We start from the raw sequence: 15,226 nt of genomic DNA, 5'->3' as shown, positions 1-15,226 counted from the left end.
ATTAATTTTAACTTGATGCATTGTTCAGACCATTTATAGTCCATCATTAACTATGGACATCGAATCTACTTCACTATACATCGTGATTTTCGAATTGAGCTGAAATACTGATTCCTCTTAAAATTATGTTGAATGGGTATGTTTAAATGTATGTTAGTTCGTTGTGTGAATAAATTGATTTTTTTTTCAACGGAGAAGGTTTCGAAATGACATCTCTCATCATCTGTAATCTTTTGCTGAAAAATAGACTACCTAACAAATGCTCTGAGCTACAACGAATTTTACCGTAAAGCTCTTAAAAATTTAATTATATTTCGATTACTAGTCACGAAGGTAATGCATGGAAATGTACAGCTGTTGTTAAATGGATAATGGTAGTTACCGTGAAAACTGCAATGATGGTGTATATCTATGATGATCGTTGACATGTATGTACACATTATTGTAGCTTAATGTTTTGGGTTAAGAAACCTTTGTGATACAATAATACAACTGAAGAGCTTGGAAGATTCTAGAGACATTTTTTAATGATATATCACGAGTGTATAGCCGCAAATGCGGAGTATTTTAAAGGTCGCAATACTGGTATGGTATAAATATGTAGAATAAATTTATGACTGGGGTTCGTTCAGTTGTGTATACTTGAGAACAGAAAGTCGTTTTTACTGTTTTGTCTGGTACATTCAAGGAAATTCAGTATTCGTCTTCACACTTAATTCAAATATTATACACTAACTTAAATACAGATATCACTCCCGGATATAATTCTTTCGTTTTTTGTTCAGAATATCTTTCTCCAGGATATTTATCATGACGTAAATGAGTTTAACAGTAGTTCTTGAAGATTTTTCTTTCGTAATTTAACAATGACTTAAACCTCATCCCAATTTTCGACTTAAAGATGTTTTAGCAGTTTGAATGGGTTTTCATCAACAATGGACCAAGAATATATATATATATATATATATATATATATATATATATATAACCAATCGCGTCACAGCCCAGTGTGATTGCTGAATTAAATAAGTAAGTACAAGGACACAAGTAGATGGGGAAGAATAACCGCTATCTTGCTGAATATGTACCAAAATATCTAAAACGTCGAATGGCCTCAAATGACCCATAAACAATAAACGATAAATACCTATTTTCATCCATTGTCAAACGCTTGGTTGAAACAATTCGTGAGATTTATCTTAACTCGGCTTTTCTGATTTTGCATAGGAGCTAGCTAGGATGATTACTTGGGTTTTTGAAGCTTTAACTGTATTATCATAGCCATTTGTGCCTACACTAAATCCACCCTAGTAATATCGGTTTATTTTCCTAAGTGTTGTGATTTACATTCTCTTCTTTATTACTTTCCTTTCCTCTAACCTTCAAATTTGTCTAGTTTAACCTTTAAACATTATATATATGTCAATGTCATAAAAAATGTGCGGTCAGGTTGTTCGAAATCTATTGCGCTAATGTATCACATATTTCTGATTAATTTGTCGTTAAAATACCTATATTTACTGACATTTGTGATAGCTTTATCTTTTTTTCCGAATTTCATGCATAACTGTGGTCTGAAGTGTATAGTTCAATGAATTAGAATGAGAGCGTTGGTAGCCAGCGCTCATGTGGAATTCCGGACAACATTTCTAACTTAATGATTTCTCTTCATAGTTTGGTCTGTTAATGTAAATGACAAAATATCTACTACTGAGAATCCCGTAGTAAATAATACTCTAGCAATTTAGACGCCGATCAATAGGTAAAGTAAGGTTGGAACTTTCAAATTATTGACCATTAACTGTGTCCTATGAAAATATGTGCTTTGACATAGAACAAATGATTCACGAGAAAATGTTAAAATGATTAACTGAATCAGACAACAATTTTGATAAATACGCCTATTTTAAAAACAATGTATTAAAATTGCTGATTGGTTCAAATATTCAGTTAACATTATTCTGTTTATTGTAAAACATACTTGACTCTTGCTCTTCCAGATAATTTCGAGTTCGAATCCTTTTTATTCCTAAACAATCAGTTAAGTAGCCAAACAAAATCTATATATTGTCATATGGTACTTGCTACTTATGCTGACAGATATAAGTATTATGTAGCAGCAATTGGAAGTGTTAATGTCTACCAGCACGAGATTGAGTTGAAGAGAACAGGAAAGGAAACAGTGAGCAATTAAAATAACGACAGGATCGGAATCATGAAATCATGAAATATGTAGAGGACAACTGTCGAGAGATGTGCAAATGATGTATTTAATGTATGGTTTTCATATATTATGAAACCACTCTGCAAGTTTACAATTAATAAGTAAATTGTTTTTCCTCACCTGAGTTGGAGTTCACTACGGTTATACAATAATCAAGTAACAACCATGTAGCTTCATTGATTGGTGAATAAAGTAGTTCTTAGTATTTAGATAATCTTAGAATTGTGTAAATTTCAAGTGAAAATCGTTAGCTCAGTGCGCAGTGCGCATCCCACAATAGGACGAAACGGCCGTCCAGTGCTTACAGGTTTTCCATGGTGGTCTAACCAATTGATTCATGATCTCAACTATATAAAATTACTGAAATCCCCACAAAACCCCCTTCTGATCAATGTTTTACACATAGTTAATGTAAATAATTTGAAAAGTGAACGAACATGACCTTGAACAAAACAACACAAATACCATTTCGTTCCGTTTGGATCACATCAATTGCAAGCAACCTGTATAAATTTTTCAGTAAAATGAAAATATATGGTTTGACTTACATAAAGAAATGAGAAGACAGGCCTTGAAAATCAAATAGGACAGCAGTAAAATACAGTTGGGCTTGTACAACTTAAGGGTACAGTAAGAACATAAATTCAGAATAAAGTTTACTGTATCCCAATATTGTGCAATAAGTTACATTAATTAAAAGATATCTATAAATTAAAAATTGATCAGAACAAAACAGATTCTAATAAAGTAATAATTCTGTTTCTAATTCATAGAATGATAGATAACCACTATATTTTTCATCATATAATGTAGGCTTGTGTCTACTTGACCAACACAAATTTGAAAAAAATAATCAAAATCTCGATTGTTTTTTTAATCACTATGACAAATAGATGACTTTATTATTGAATATTAAGTAGACCAATAGTGGATAAACATTTTTTGCCATCATGTCCTAACGTTTACGTGTTCCTTAAGTTGTATATATATATATTTTTTGTAAAATTGTACTTTTATTTTTGTTTCATTTAAAGGAGCTTTATTGAACACTGACAGCAATAACAAAATGTTCATCTGAATTACAATCTGTAAAAGTTAAATCTCTTTCTCTAATTATTTTCATATATAAATCTAGAAAAAAGAAACTTAAATAAAATCAGAATAAACGACAAACAATACTGGTAATTTAAGTATTCTAGAAACTTTATAATTAAACTGAGCGAAACAGAATATACACATTACAACTAGAATAGAATTTTAGGAATGGTAATGGTTTGGATCATGGCAACTATTTTAATGTTGACATAGCTCCCAAGAAATATTTTAATTAATCTATTTTTATTGACCTTATTATAACCCCTAATAGAAAAAAGAACTGTGACCATCATTTATTATATCTTATGGCCTTGTGCCCTTGCCAATATATGATGTAATGATACTGCCAATTAGAGAACAGTGACTTATCGACCGGACGAATGACACGTAAAACCGCTTGAGCAGTCTAGAGTCTTTATCGGAACTTCTCCCTGCCTATCCCTCCCTGTTAAGTTTAGAACACCAATCTCAGCCTTTGTGATATGAATCATATATTTCGATCATACCGGGTTTATATACAAACTAAACAGACCATATCGTACCATAAAATAAAAAATCACATTTGTACAAGATTTGGCCAAATGTGGCTGTGAACAGAGAGAACAGTAATTAATGGATTAGAGATAACTCAAGAATGGTAAATCGTATGATAATAGTCTATGAGTCAAAATAAAGCTTTTAATAAGATGAACATGAATATACATAGTTTAGCTACTTAACAATTATACAATAGGAAATATACATATCATATTGGTCCATAAATAGTTCTCAAAATTTACCATTCATAATCCTAGTTGGGATGCAATACAGCAATGACATCGTTTATCCTACTAATGCATAAATTTTTTGCTTTACTAAACCTGCAAGATACCAGCATACTCAAATTGAAACCAAATATCATTAATAGATTCAAATACGTTTATATATTAATCGTCTATGTCAATTTTTCGGTAATAAAGGACCAGGAGTCTATTGAGTGAACTGAAGTCAATAGCAGTCACGAGAACAGCAACAGAAATGGAAGTAGGAGAGAGATAAAGTATAGCGAAAAATGAGTTCTCTTTATTTAGATTAGTGATGTCATGTAACATTACATTTTGTTTTTTCATCACGATAACACTGAGAATCCACACAATATGGAAAAATCTGAAAAGTATCTCATTTTTGGAAATTGAAAGAAATGATAAAAAAAACACTAAAAATCCTGTATACGTAAATTCCATATGTACATATACACACAATGACATGCGTATACATTCAAACAAAGGACAGTTGAAAACACGAGGGAGAGGGAGAAGAAGGGGAAGAAGAAAGAAATAAAAAAGGAAATAGGTTATAGAGAACGAAATCTGGGATCTGATTCAATAAAGTTAAAGTTTATTCTTTCTTTTCAAATGTCAAATAATCATAATCAGTATTCAACAGTTAAAAATTACGTAGATATAATTCAAATTAATAATTGAAATATCTGGTAGGGTTGTACGATCATAGAAAATCATTTTACTAAAAATTGGATTCTTTTTTTAACTTTACATGTGACTAGGATGTTATCATTAAAATGGCATGTAATCAATTTGACCAGAAAAAAAGTTAAACTGGTATTTAAACTAACGGTCAACTTGTCTATTATATAATAAAGAGTCATCAATGTTCAATAAACGAAGTATGTATGACTCTTGTATATTCAAAACAAACCGGCCACTGCACAGTGTGCAAGTTATATTTTGTTTTCATTAAGGTTAGGAATTTAAATTCACTTGATTTTTAGGCTTTCGGTGCTTTATTTTTTTACCAGTGTGTTATTGGCATATGTGCATACTATGCGTATTGCCTCGATATAGCCATAGTTCAGAAGCATTCACAAGCATCATCTTTGCTTATAATGCTTGTGCGTTAAGGCTATATCGAGGCAATACGCACAGTATGCACATATGCCAACAAGAGACTGATCAATTACAGTCCTAAACATCAATGGGAAGATTAAAACAAACAATACTAAGTGAATTCAAACTTCACCTCATTGCACAAGCAAGTGACTATCAGGACTCAGTAGCTGAGAGGATAACGCGATAGCGTTTGAGGTGAACGGTACTGGGTTCGACTCCCGGAGTGAACATCAACTCAGATGCAGGTACATTCATCTGACGAGTCCCAAATAGAACGAAAAGCGCGTCGTGGATTCTACTGTTAGACACTGTCCATCTTTGCTTATATTACCTCATAGTTCAACCATAATGCAAACGTTCACAAATAACTAATATATGTTTTCATCAAAATAATGATATATATATGTGATATTCTGGTGAACATAAATTGGAATTCTTGATATTTGGCAATTTATCGTAAGCTTCATCTTCAGAGAAAATAAAATACATGAAATATGTCCACATTTTTATTTGATAATATGACTGTAATCCATTTCTGAAAATGACTGAATGCAGTTTATTTTATCATATAGCATTCGCTGTACGTTTTTATCCACCACAAACTTGATTCCAACTAATCAATAAATGCAGGAAGCTGCTTTAGTTCAGTTGACAAGTATAGAAAAAGTAGAAAAAAATCTCGACATCTGATATCCTTTTTAAATTTATAGTGGATGGATTATATGACAAAATAGAGGACAGTAGGTAAAATCCCTAAAAAACAAATCAAAGTTTTGATTGATACACCTTTTAAGTCTACAATTCTCCTTAGAACTTTATATAAATCTTTAGCAAAATACTATACAAAGACAGTTTTCAAAGATATAATGATTTTCTTAAGACATCTATTTTGCTAACACCTATAGTATAAGACGACACTGCATTACCGTTCTGCTTACATAATGATGAAATACATATATGTCAAATGATTATCCTACAGAAATAAGAATATTGTTGATGGTATTTTATATTAAATAAGTCCACTAGAATATCTTGTACATTTGTTTGTAAAAATAACAAAACTTTATAATGCAATTAATCCAAAGTATAAGATTTCTGTCCTACTTAAAAAAGTCCACGAAGTTGTGTATCTGGTTTCTTGAGTTTGATTGTTGATATGTTCATATCCTACCTCTTCATACATATATTTGTCCCTAAATTATGTTAAAATATAGAAATCTATTTTCATATCCATCGGTAAAGCTACCTCTTTCGAAATGGTTGTTAAACTACGAGTTATATTAGAACCGATCTGAATCCATACAATTTTAACAAGACGAAAGGGAAGTTAAGACTTGGTTTAAATTCTTAAAGCACTGTACTATAAATGTTTATTCAGTCGATACCTGGTGTCTTTTGAATGAAATGAAAGATCAGTAATTAGATTTTATTATCAAATGGCTTAGTCATTGTTAAATATATTAAGATTTAACGGCTTAATAGGTAATACCAAGTATACATGTTTACAGAAACGAAGTTATAAAAATGGATAATTATAATAAAGAATGTTTATGTGAACAACTGTTTACTATAACTTAACTATCAGACATTTTATTCAGATGGTTTATTTTACTATATTGCTTGGAACTCAATAATTTACAGTCGGTTTCCCGGCGACTTTTCCGAAATGATGTATTTAAGTTTACAGTCGACATATTCTAGATGTATTTAAACCCTAAATGATGCAAAAGTTTACGATTTTTAACATATAACATTGTTCAGTTTAATTATTCATATGTAACTTGTTTTGAGCATTACAACAAAACAATTGCGGATTCATAATTGAACAACCTGATGAAATTACTGAAAAACAACAACTGTTCATTTAAATATTCCTTTTTTTTCTGAATATTCTGTGGAGGTAATTTCTTAGAACAAGACTGAATACTAACAAAATTTCCATGCATTCGTATAGATCACCAAACTCTCAATGGTACTTTGCAAAATATAGAGTTAAAACAAGATATTTCATGCAAGTATTACGTTGGTTCACTTTCTTGTATATAAGGAAGTTTTAGATACCGTTTGATTTTCTTTGTAATTCGTCAAATCAGATTTATGCTTGTAACCACATTTAATATCGAAAACATGATGATTTTCGATTGGCTTACTTTCTTGACTGTAAGTAACGTCAATTTTGTGTTAATTGTTTCATCTTCCTTTTTTCACTATCCTATTAATAAAAAAGTTGATACGTTCCTTTCTAGAAATTCGACTTGATTTAATCTAAACTGAATTTCCACGAGCAGGTTTCCTGACATTTGAAACAAAAAATTTCTATTATTTGTTCTAGAGAAATTTTAGTAGTGATCATGTCCTTTTGGAAAATTGTAAACGGAACGTATATAAGAAACGTCATTGCAAACATATCCTTTATACATCTTTAACACTTTTTTTAATATTCAGCACTCATTTAGCTGGTAACTCACGTCATTTGAAACAAAAGCATATTCGAAGTTACAAAGATATGGCAGACAGAAATCTCCCACGCAAACTCAAAAATCTAACAAGTAGACGAAGGGACCAATCGAATAAGTTTGGACAAAGGTGGCAGAGAAGGAGGAATGAATTACTTAAACGTCGAAGATATAACCAACTTAAGGCTGAAACACAAGCATTTATTCAGTTAAATAAATCATATCAACAGAAGGCTGACATATTAATGTTTACTCCTGAACAAAGAAAAAGGAAAGAGTTTTCTCAAAGTAAAAGAAGGTCTAAAAGAGCAGCTACAGCTTATGTTTCAAGAACATGGACAAACGGAGTTATTCCATACATAATACAAGCAAATTTTTCAAGTAAGTGATTCAGTTTTTATAAGTTATTTAAGAAATAAAGGAAGAAAATAAACACATAAGCACTATTATACATACATATATAAAACAAGTCCAAGGTTACAAGTGAGCAACTGACAGGGGAGAATCTATGGGTTGAAAAATCAATTGAAAGAGTAGCATAGTTTGTTCGTTCGAATAAAGCGTATTATAATACTAATTGTTACTGGTTAAGCTCATGTTACTAGCAAATTCTCAGTGATTTTTTATTAAACCGGGATGATTTAGACAAATATTTTTATTTCTGATCATGTCAAGCACTTTGAAGATTTAAATCCACCAACTGAGCTCATGAATTTCAGCTAGCCTTAGTATTTCAAATATATCAAACCTACGATTTTTTGAATCACAGGCTACTGATTTAAAAGAACTATTTCATTATTTAATCAGCTGAAGTGGAAATAGTGTGTACCATTCAAATGTAGGAAATAATTCATGAAATTTAGTTGTTTAATATTATGCTCTGTCACTAGTAGGTAGTAGTAATGTTTGAGATGATACCTCGATACTTCTACAGATGGCTTCACCCAGTTCATATGTAGTGGAAGTAGTATTACTGAACAGCTACTGAATAGTTCAAATACTTACTGATTTGTCTGTCCTCCGTGAGGAATTCACTATTTGAATATGTAGCAGAGGGTATACTCGACTTTACATTATTACCTGAATAGTTAATTCAATTTGCAGATGCAGAAATATATCCATTGAATTTCGTTATGTTATTTGCACTACTTATAACTATTGAAAGTAGCCAAACATCAATAAGCAAAATGTTTTGGGAAGCTAGAAACAGTTATAACGTTTAATTCAATTCCAGTTTTTGAGGTGGATGACTTCTATCTTTTAACTATCTACGTTTGGTTTTGACGAATAAACCGTAGATGCACTAAAAAGATTGATGAAACTTAAATCCTATAAAATCGTTATGGATGCTGTCCTGAAATTCTTTTAATTTATTTGCTTTTTAGGTGAAACTAAAGCTACGATTATGAAAGCTATGCGACATTGGGAAAATTATACCTGTCTTAGCTTTGTTGAAAGGCAACCACATCACAGATCCTACATAATCTTCACTGAAAAGGCATGTGGGTGAGTGTTTAGATAGCGAGAAAGTGATTCAGATTTGAAAGTCAATTTATTTATGCGTTTATAGCTTCAGAAATTGAAGATTTTGGTGAACAGTTCGACAAATGCAACCGTTTGTGAATTAATATTTTATCTAAGTTGTTCAAGGCAAATTTTGTACTCTTACAAATTGGTTTCCATAAATTATGCATCCATGATATAATTATGTAGATAATATTGAAGAAGTAATTACTTTATGAACTTTATAATTATTTTGAAGGACACTGTTTTTGGCTGAAGCAATATCGATCTACTGAAGTTTTAATTAGATTATGTATTTACTAGTTCCGCTTCTTCAAAACATTAATGTTTCCTGTTCACATTTGCTGTTCAGTTATGCAAAATTCCAAATGAAAATAACCAACTTTAAATATCAACATGGTGTGATTTTTTGGGTATAAGGTTACGATGTAGGTTAATTTATTGGATCAAGTTGATAAGTGATCAAGTTGAACAATTAATCCATACTAATGTTACCACATTGTGAGGTCAGATACTAAGTATACGAATTATGTCTGTATCAAATGAAAACAATTTTGCACTGTTGACTAAAAAAGAGAAATTTCAGAATTTTTAGTAAAGAGTAGTGATCATCGATTGTTTCATTATATTGATAGTAATATCTGCGATTGCATTAGGTTACCTTTGTTATAAATCTTCGGTTTACCGAAGTTTTGGAGTATAAACCATTAGGTAATATTGTGAGGCCTGAAGGTATTGGAGTCGTTGATGTTCACCACCAAAGGAGTTCCAAACCATAACAAAAATAACTGTATAGTCCTTTCTGATTTTCAAGTTTATTTAGTTCCTACGAATCACTGAACTAATTTATTTTCATAGTGAGTGGTATAGATATGCTGCTTTTTGAAGATGCTAATTAATTTAGTATGTAGAAGAACATATTTGGCTTGGAGGCCGGAAATTTGTTGTAAAAGCTTCTCCTTTCGTAACTTGTCTATGATAACTATTGTTCATGGGAATCATTAGTCTCATTACAAATAGAGTGCAATAACAGAATAATTTTCTACTTCTTGTTCATAATTACGCAAGCGTTCACCGTTTGTATGATCAGTTTTCTGATCTATGAACACTAACTTCAATGATTTGGAAGATTTAGTCTATTAGGATACGACTATGAACATCGAACTAAAGTCTTACGAAAAGAAAGTTAACTTTCCTTACTTGATGATATACCATTCTAGATTTGACAAAATAAAAACAAATGTATCATACTACTTACTAATAACCAGTAACGTAACATAACAATTTTAGCTTCAAGATATAAACTAGTTGAATTCACGGGTCAATCTGGGCTAGATCACCACTGAAAACCGGAAGTACTGGACGGCTGTTTCATCCTAGTATGTGACTCCTCAGCAGTGCGCATTCACGATTCTGAATTTCTTTAGGTAGATACTGTTAATTTTATTTCTGCTAAAGTATTCATTATTGTTTATAATTTTCGAAAAATAATAGATGTTGTTCATACGTCGGACGACGTAGTGAAGATGAACCACAAGCTATATCAATCGGAAAAAATTGCGACAAGAAAGGGATCGTAATTCATGAACTTGGTCATGTGATTGGATTTTGGCATGAACACACTAGACCTGATCGAGATGGTAAGTCAAGTCTTCAAATACAGCGATCACCAACATAACCTTGAGTGTTTTATTTCCACTATATCTAGTATTTATTAATTTCTACGCATGAAACTATCACAAAGATAAATCATTAGATTTTATCAGTGATTTTGATCCATAATTTAATACTGATTGACTTCGTTTTCACTTAAGGGTGGTATTTCTGTGGTTTCGTACGGGTTCCAGTTTGTTGTTTTAGACTAATTGTACATTCTAAATATAAATAAATCCACAATAGATCAGATGTTTAAAAATTCTTAAATGCCAAATTTTTAATTGTGACCTACAATAGAAAATACCATATTGTTTTGGTTAGTATTCACTTACCAATTTGAGGATATCAAAAGCCACCAGTTCTCCAAAGAAGTGGTGTTAATAAGTTTGCAGTATATTCTGTTACAAAAAACAAAAAACTGTTTTACAAGAGTTAACTACTAAATATAGGGTTTACTTACTTACACTTGTCACCCTTTGTGAGAGCATAGGCCGTCTACCAGGGTTCTCCAACCAATTCTGTTCTGAATTCTCCTTTCCAACTGTTTCAAAGTCGTATTCGTTCTTTCGATGCCTGCCTCCAGTTCCCAGAGTACTGTGTTCTTTAGTCTGCCTTTTTCCCCCTAACCTTGAGGATTCCAAGTTAGGGCTTGGCTCGTGATGCCGTTTGAAGATTTCCGCAGTATGTGTCCTATCCACCTCCAGCATTCTTTCCGAATTTCCTCTTCAGCTGGAAGCTAATTTATCCTCTGACACAGCGTGTTATTGCTGGTAGTATGCGACGGATCTGGCGCATCTTGCATAGACAGTTGTTTATAAATACCTGTACTTTTTGATGATGATTGTAAAAGTTCTCCAAATTTCAGCTCCGTACGATAGATAGAGTGACACTTCGAAATTCGTTCCAAATGACGCCCGATTTGACATAAGTGGCCACTTTTATAAATGCTTGGATTAAGCAACAATAGTCTGATCAATAATGAAGATACTTCTTAAAGACTCTGAATAAAGAATATGTAATATAGGCTATTCACTATTCTTCCTGCTTAAAAAATAGTTTGTTCGATTTTCCATCAAAAAATTATGAAATGGGTTTACCAGTGGTAAATTATGTATATCATTGTCAAATGCAAGTTTCAAGATGGTAAAACTAGTGTTAAACACAATGCATTTAGGTCGTTGACTGTTTGTATCGTTGGGTTGAAAAACTGTAGTCGTGGTAAATGAAAACGAAAGCTTCTATAGATTCAAGTTGAATGACTGTGCTGGAAATCAATGTAAAAAAATATCGATTTCTTCTTCCTTCATCCTACTCTGTAAGTAGGCTATCTCATTAGTCTGTATTTATTTATCTAATTTAGTGTTTCAAATTTTTTTTTACAATCTTACTGTTTTATTCATGTCCCTGTTTGCTGCAAACTTTATACGACTTCCGACAGCTGAGTTGGAGTTTCGGGCCTAACTTCAACTACTTTTGTCAGGGCAACTGAGTACTGTCACTAATTCTCATGTATAACAATGTGGCTTGGAACCTAATATTGAAACCCTCTACATGCTGAACGAGTTGCGGAATCAGGCTGAAACCGATGAATAATGTTTGAGTCAGGTATCAGTAGATCGAACATAATTTGTTATCTAATACCTTTAGATAATTTACTAACACAAGAATTTGCATTCTTTAAATTTAAGCTTCAATAATTCTTTAAAATTATAAAAAATATTTCTTCCTACATTTATTTACAGAACATGTAGATATTCTACTCGATAATGTTGTTGAAGGACAAGATTTTAATTTTAAAAAAATGGATCCAGGTGAAGTGAACTCTCTTGGTGAACCATATGACTATAGTTCTATTATGCATTACGCTAAAGGAACATTTGCTAAAGCGAATAAAGATGAAACAATCAGACCAAAAGCTTGTTGTCCACGACCACCTATTGGTCAACGTATTCAATTAAGTCCTGGTGATATTCGACAAACAAATAAACTCTATTTATGTCCAGGTAATTATTTAAATTTATGATAACATGTCGTTATTTCTGTTGAAGTGGGTATTCTGTGGAGATCGTCTAGTCTAAAACTAGTTTGCATCATGGACTAACAAAATGCGAACCAACCACTACAAAGTGAAGATGGGTGGATAACTGCTTTGTCCTACTATGAGACAATTTCTATTTTTATATTAGAAATCACATTATTATAATTATCTGACTTTGTTTTCCATTACTGTGTGAGGGATCTCAAACTACTTAGTTTTATGTCACGTAAATTTGAAATTGCCCGCTTCCAAGGGATTTAGGAATAAAAGTAAACAACTATAAATTGCTCTACAATCTGCAATGATTTATGATCTGTTACCAGTTCATGGTGACCATTACCTCTATGTTGTAGGATTTTTTGTCATTTTAGCTGATTCAACTGTTCACTTCATCAGCTGTTATAACTATGGACATGAAGAGTGAAATATATTGAAAGTATATAAAAATGACGACATAACATCGGGCGTGACATCTAAAGGTTATGATGTGCATCATGTATTGTGTCATGAGTTAGAGCTACTAAGAAGTTCCTAAACAACAATGTAATAACTGATCAATGGTTTCCGTTTTTTAATGATTCTTTGATTAACGCTATTTCGTAATAGAAACTATTTTTAAACTATCCAAATCGTTAGGAAAATTTTCACTACTACATATGCTATGATGGTAATTAAAAAGTGTTCAGCATACAAACTAAATCCAATGATAAAATATTCCTCTCTATTTAAACTAGATTGTCCAAGCATCCGGTATAAATATTTCCCCAAATATTTTATGTTTCTTATGGTTATACTTGGTGCTGTCTCCAAGGAGTTTTATATTATTTGCTGTCTATATTGAGGTTTATTATAAATTTGATACCATTCTTCTAGTGTATTCAATAGTTCATTATTACTTTTTTCCTATCCCTAATCCGCACATTCATTCTGAAAATGTTCATATTTTTAATTGAATTTCTCACGTAACTCTGCATTTTTACTGCAGAATTCTTATGTCAGGTTAATGCCAATAAGTACATATTATGAATATAAAGAAAAATCATTACTAATAGATTATAATTTCAATAGTTGAGAGCATGAGTCAATTGAAGCCACACCACCATGGAAAACCTGGAAGCACTGGATGGCCGTTTCGTCCTATCATGGGACTCCTCAGTAGTGCGCATCCACTATCCCGCCTCGCGAGACTCGAACCCAGAACCCTCGGTCTCGCACGCGAACACTTAGCCCCTAAACTACTGAGCTGGCCGGCATCCAACGGTGTTAATGTCTAACTTCAACCAATCCACGAAATTGAGCAACCGTCTACCAGTGTCTTCAGTGAGTTTCTATCTCACAACAGACCCGGTTGAACTCCACTGGTTACCCCTTCTGATAATAATAGATTATAATTTGAAATAATCGTCGTTTGGGATATATTTTTCTTGAAACACATTCTTCCATGGTTGAAATTCAAGACAATCGATGACAAATGTAATTATTATATGAAAATCTATAATACTCAAATCCAAAGTCCATCTAATTAGTGCATTCTTGAAAACACTTAATGTGCTATATCTATCTAATGACTTATTTTCTTCACTAGTTGCCAACACACCTTAAGCTTCAGTATCAAACATATCATAGTTGTAACATTCAAACACTTGTTTTAAGGTTCAGTTATTCTTCATTCAAGACCATAAACACAGAATTCGTTTTTATCATATTGTGTACAATTTAATTTATTGTATATATTTTAAGGATATTAATGTTATCAGTTTCTTTATAAACCACTTCATTAATGTTCTCGGCATTAAAGTCATGAATATATATTCTATGTATTTGCTTTTCTCATAAGGATGATCGAAAATGACAGTTTATTCAAATATTTATTACATCAAGTTCGGTGTAAATAGAACTGATAAGACTTTTAAATATTAGTTAAATAACGGTTAATTTACGTTAGACGAATATCTACACTAGATTCCTTCCCAGTGTCTATTCTGCGGGACTTCAACACAACTCAGATCAAGGACACATGATTAGCCTGACAAGAACTTGAATATACTTCCACATCAAAATCCGACACAATCCAACAACAATGAACAATCAATCAATAATAATAAATAATAAGGATAGGGGAATATATAACTCATCTGACACCTGTCAGACTATCTACATGTCTGACTAAGCAGACAACCGATCATTATCATTATTGCCCACACATCAATAACTTTCTAACTAAATTAACCAGGTAGGAAAATTTCCAGCTTTTCTCCTACGAGACTTTACTAACGTAAATAAGCCACCGCTCACCTTATTTGAAACAACCTCCATTTGACGTATTATGTATATGTTGATGGGAGCT

At 31.9% G+C, this 15,226-nt stretch overlaps 1 protein-coding gene across 1 annotated transcript in view; it reads left to right on the top strand.

Moving 5' to 3' along the window:
* Smp_134430 (putative tolloid) overlaps positions 1-15,226 on the top strand; it is a gene marked incomplete at both ends in the record, with an annotated part of 101,137 nt that overhangs the window by 38,610 nt on the left and 47,301 nt on the right. Inside the window, 4 exons of the mRNA XM_018800143.1 lie at positions 7,651-8,042; positions 9,047-9,167; positions 10,680-10,825; positions 12,584-12,844. Of these exons, the coding sequence (XP_018653986.1) occupies positions 7,651-8,042; positions 9,047-9,167; positions 10,680-10,825; positions 12,584-12,844 (920 nt within the window). The remainder of the gene's footprint in view (positions 1-7,650; positions 8,043-9,046; positions 9,168-10,679; positions 10,826-12,583; positions 12,845-15,226) is intronic.

The sequence above is a fragment of the Schistosoma mansoni genome, chromosome W (assembly GCF_000237925.1).
Source record: "Schistosoma mansoni strain Puerto Rico chromosome W, complete genome".
Taxonomy (NCBI): domain Eukaryota; kingdom Metazoa; phylum Platyhelminthes; class Trematoda; order Strigeidida; family Schistosomatidae; genus Schistosoma; species Schistosoma mansoni.
The sequence above is the reverse complement of the archived record's forward strand: the minus strand, read 5'-3'. Positions and strand labels throughout refer to the sequence as shown.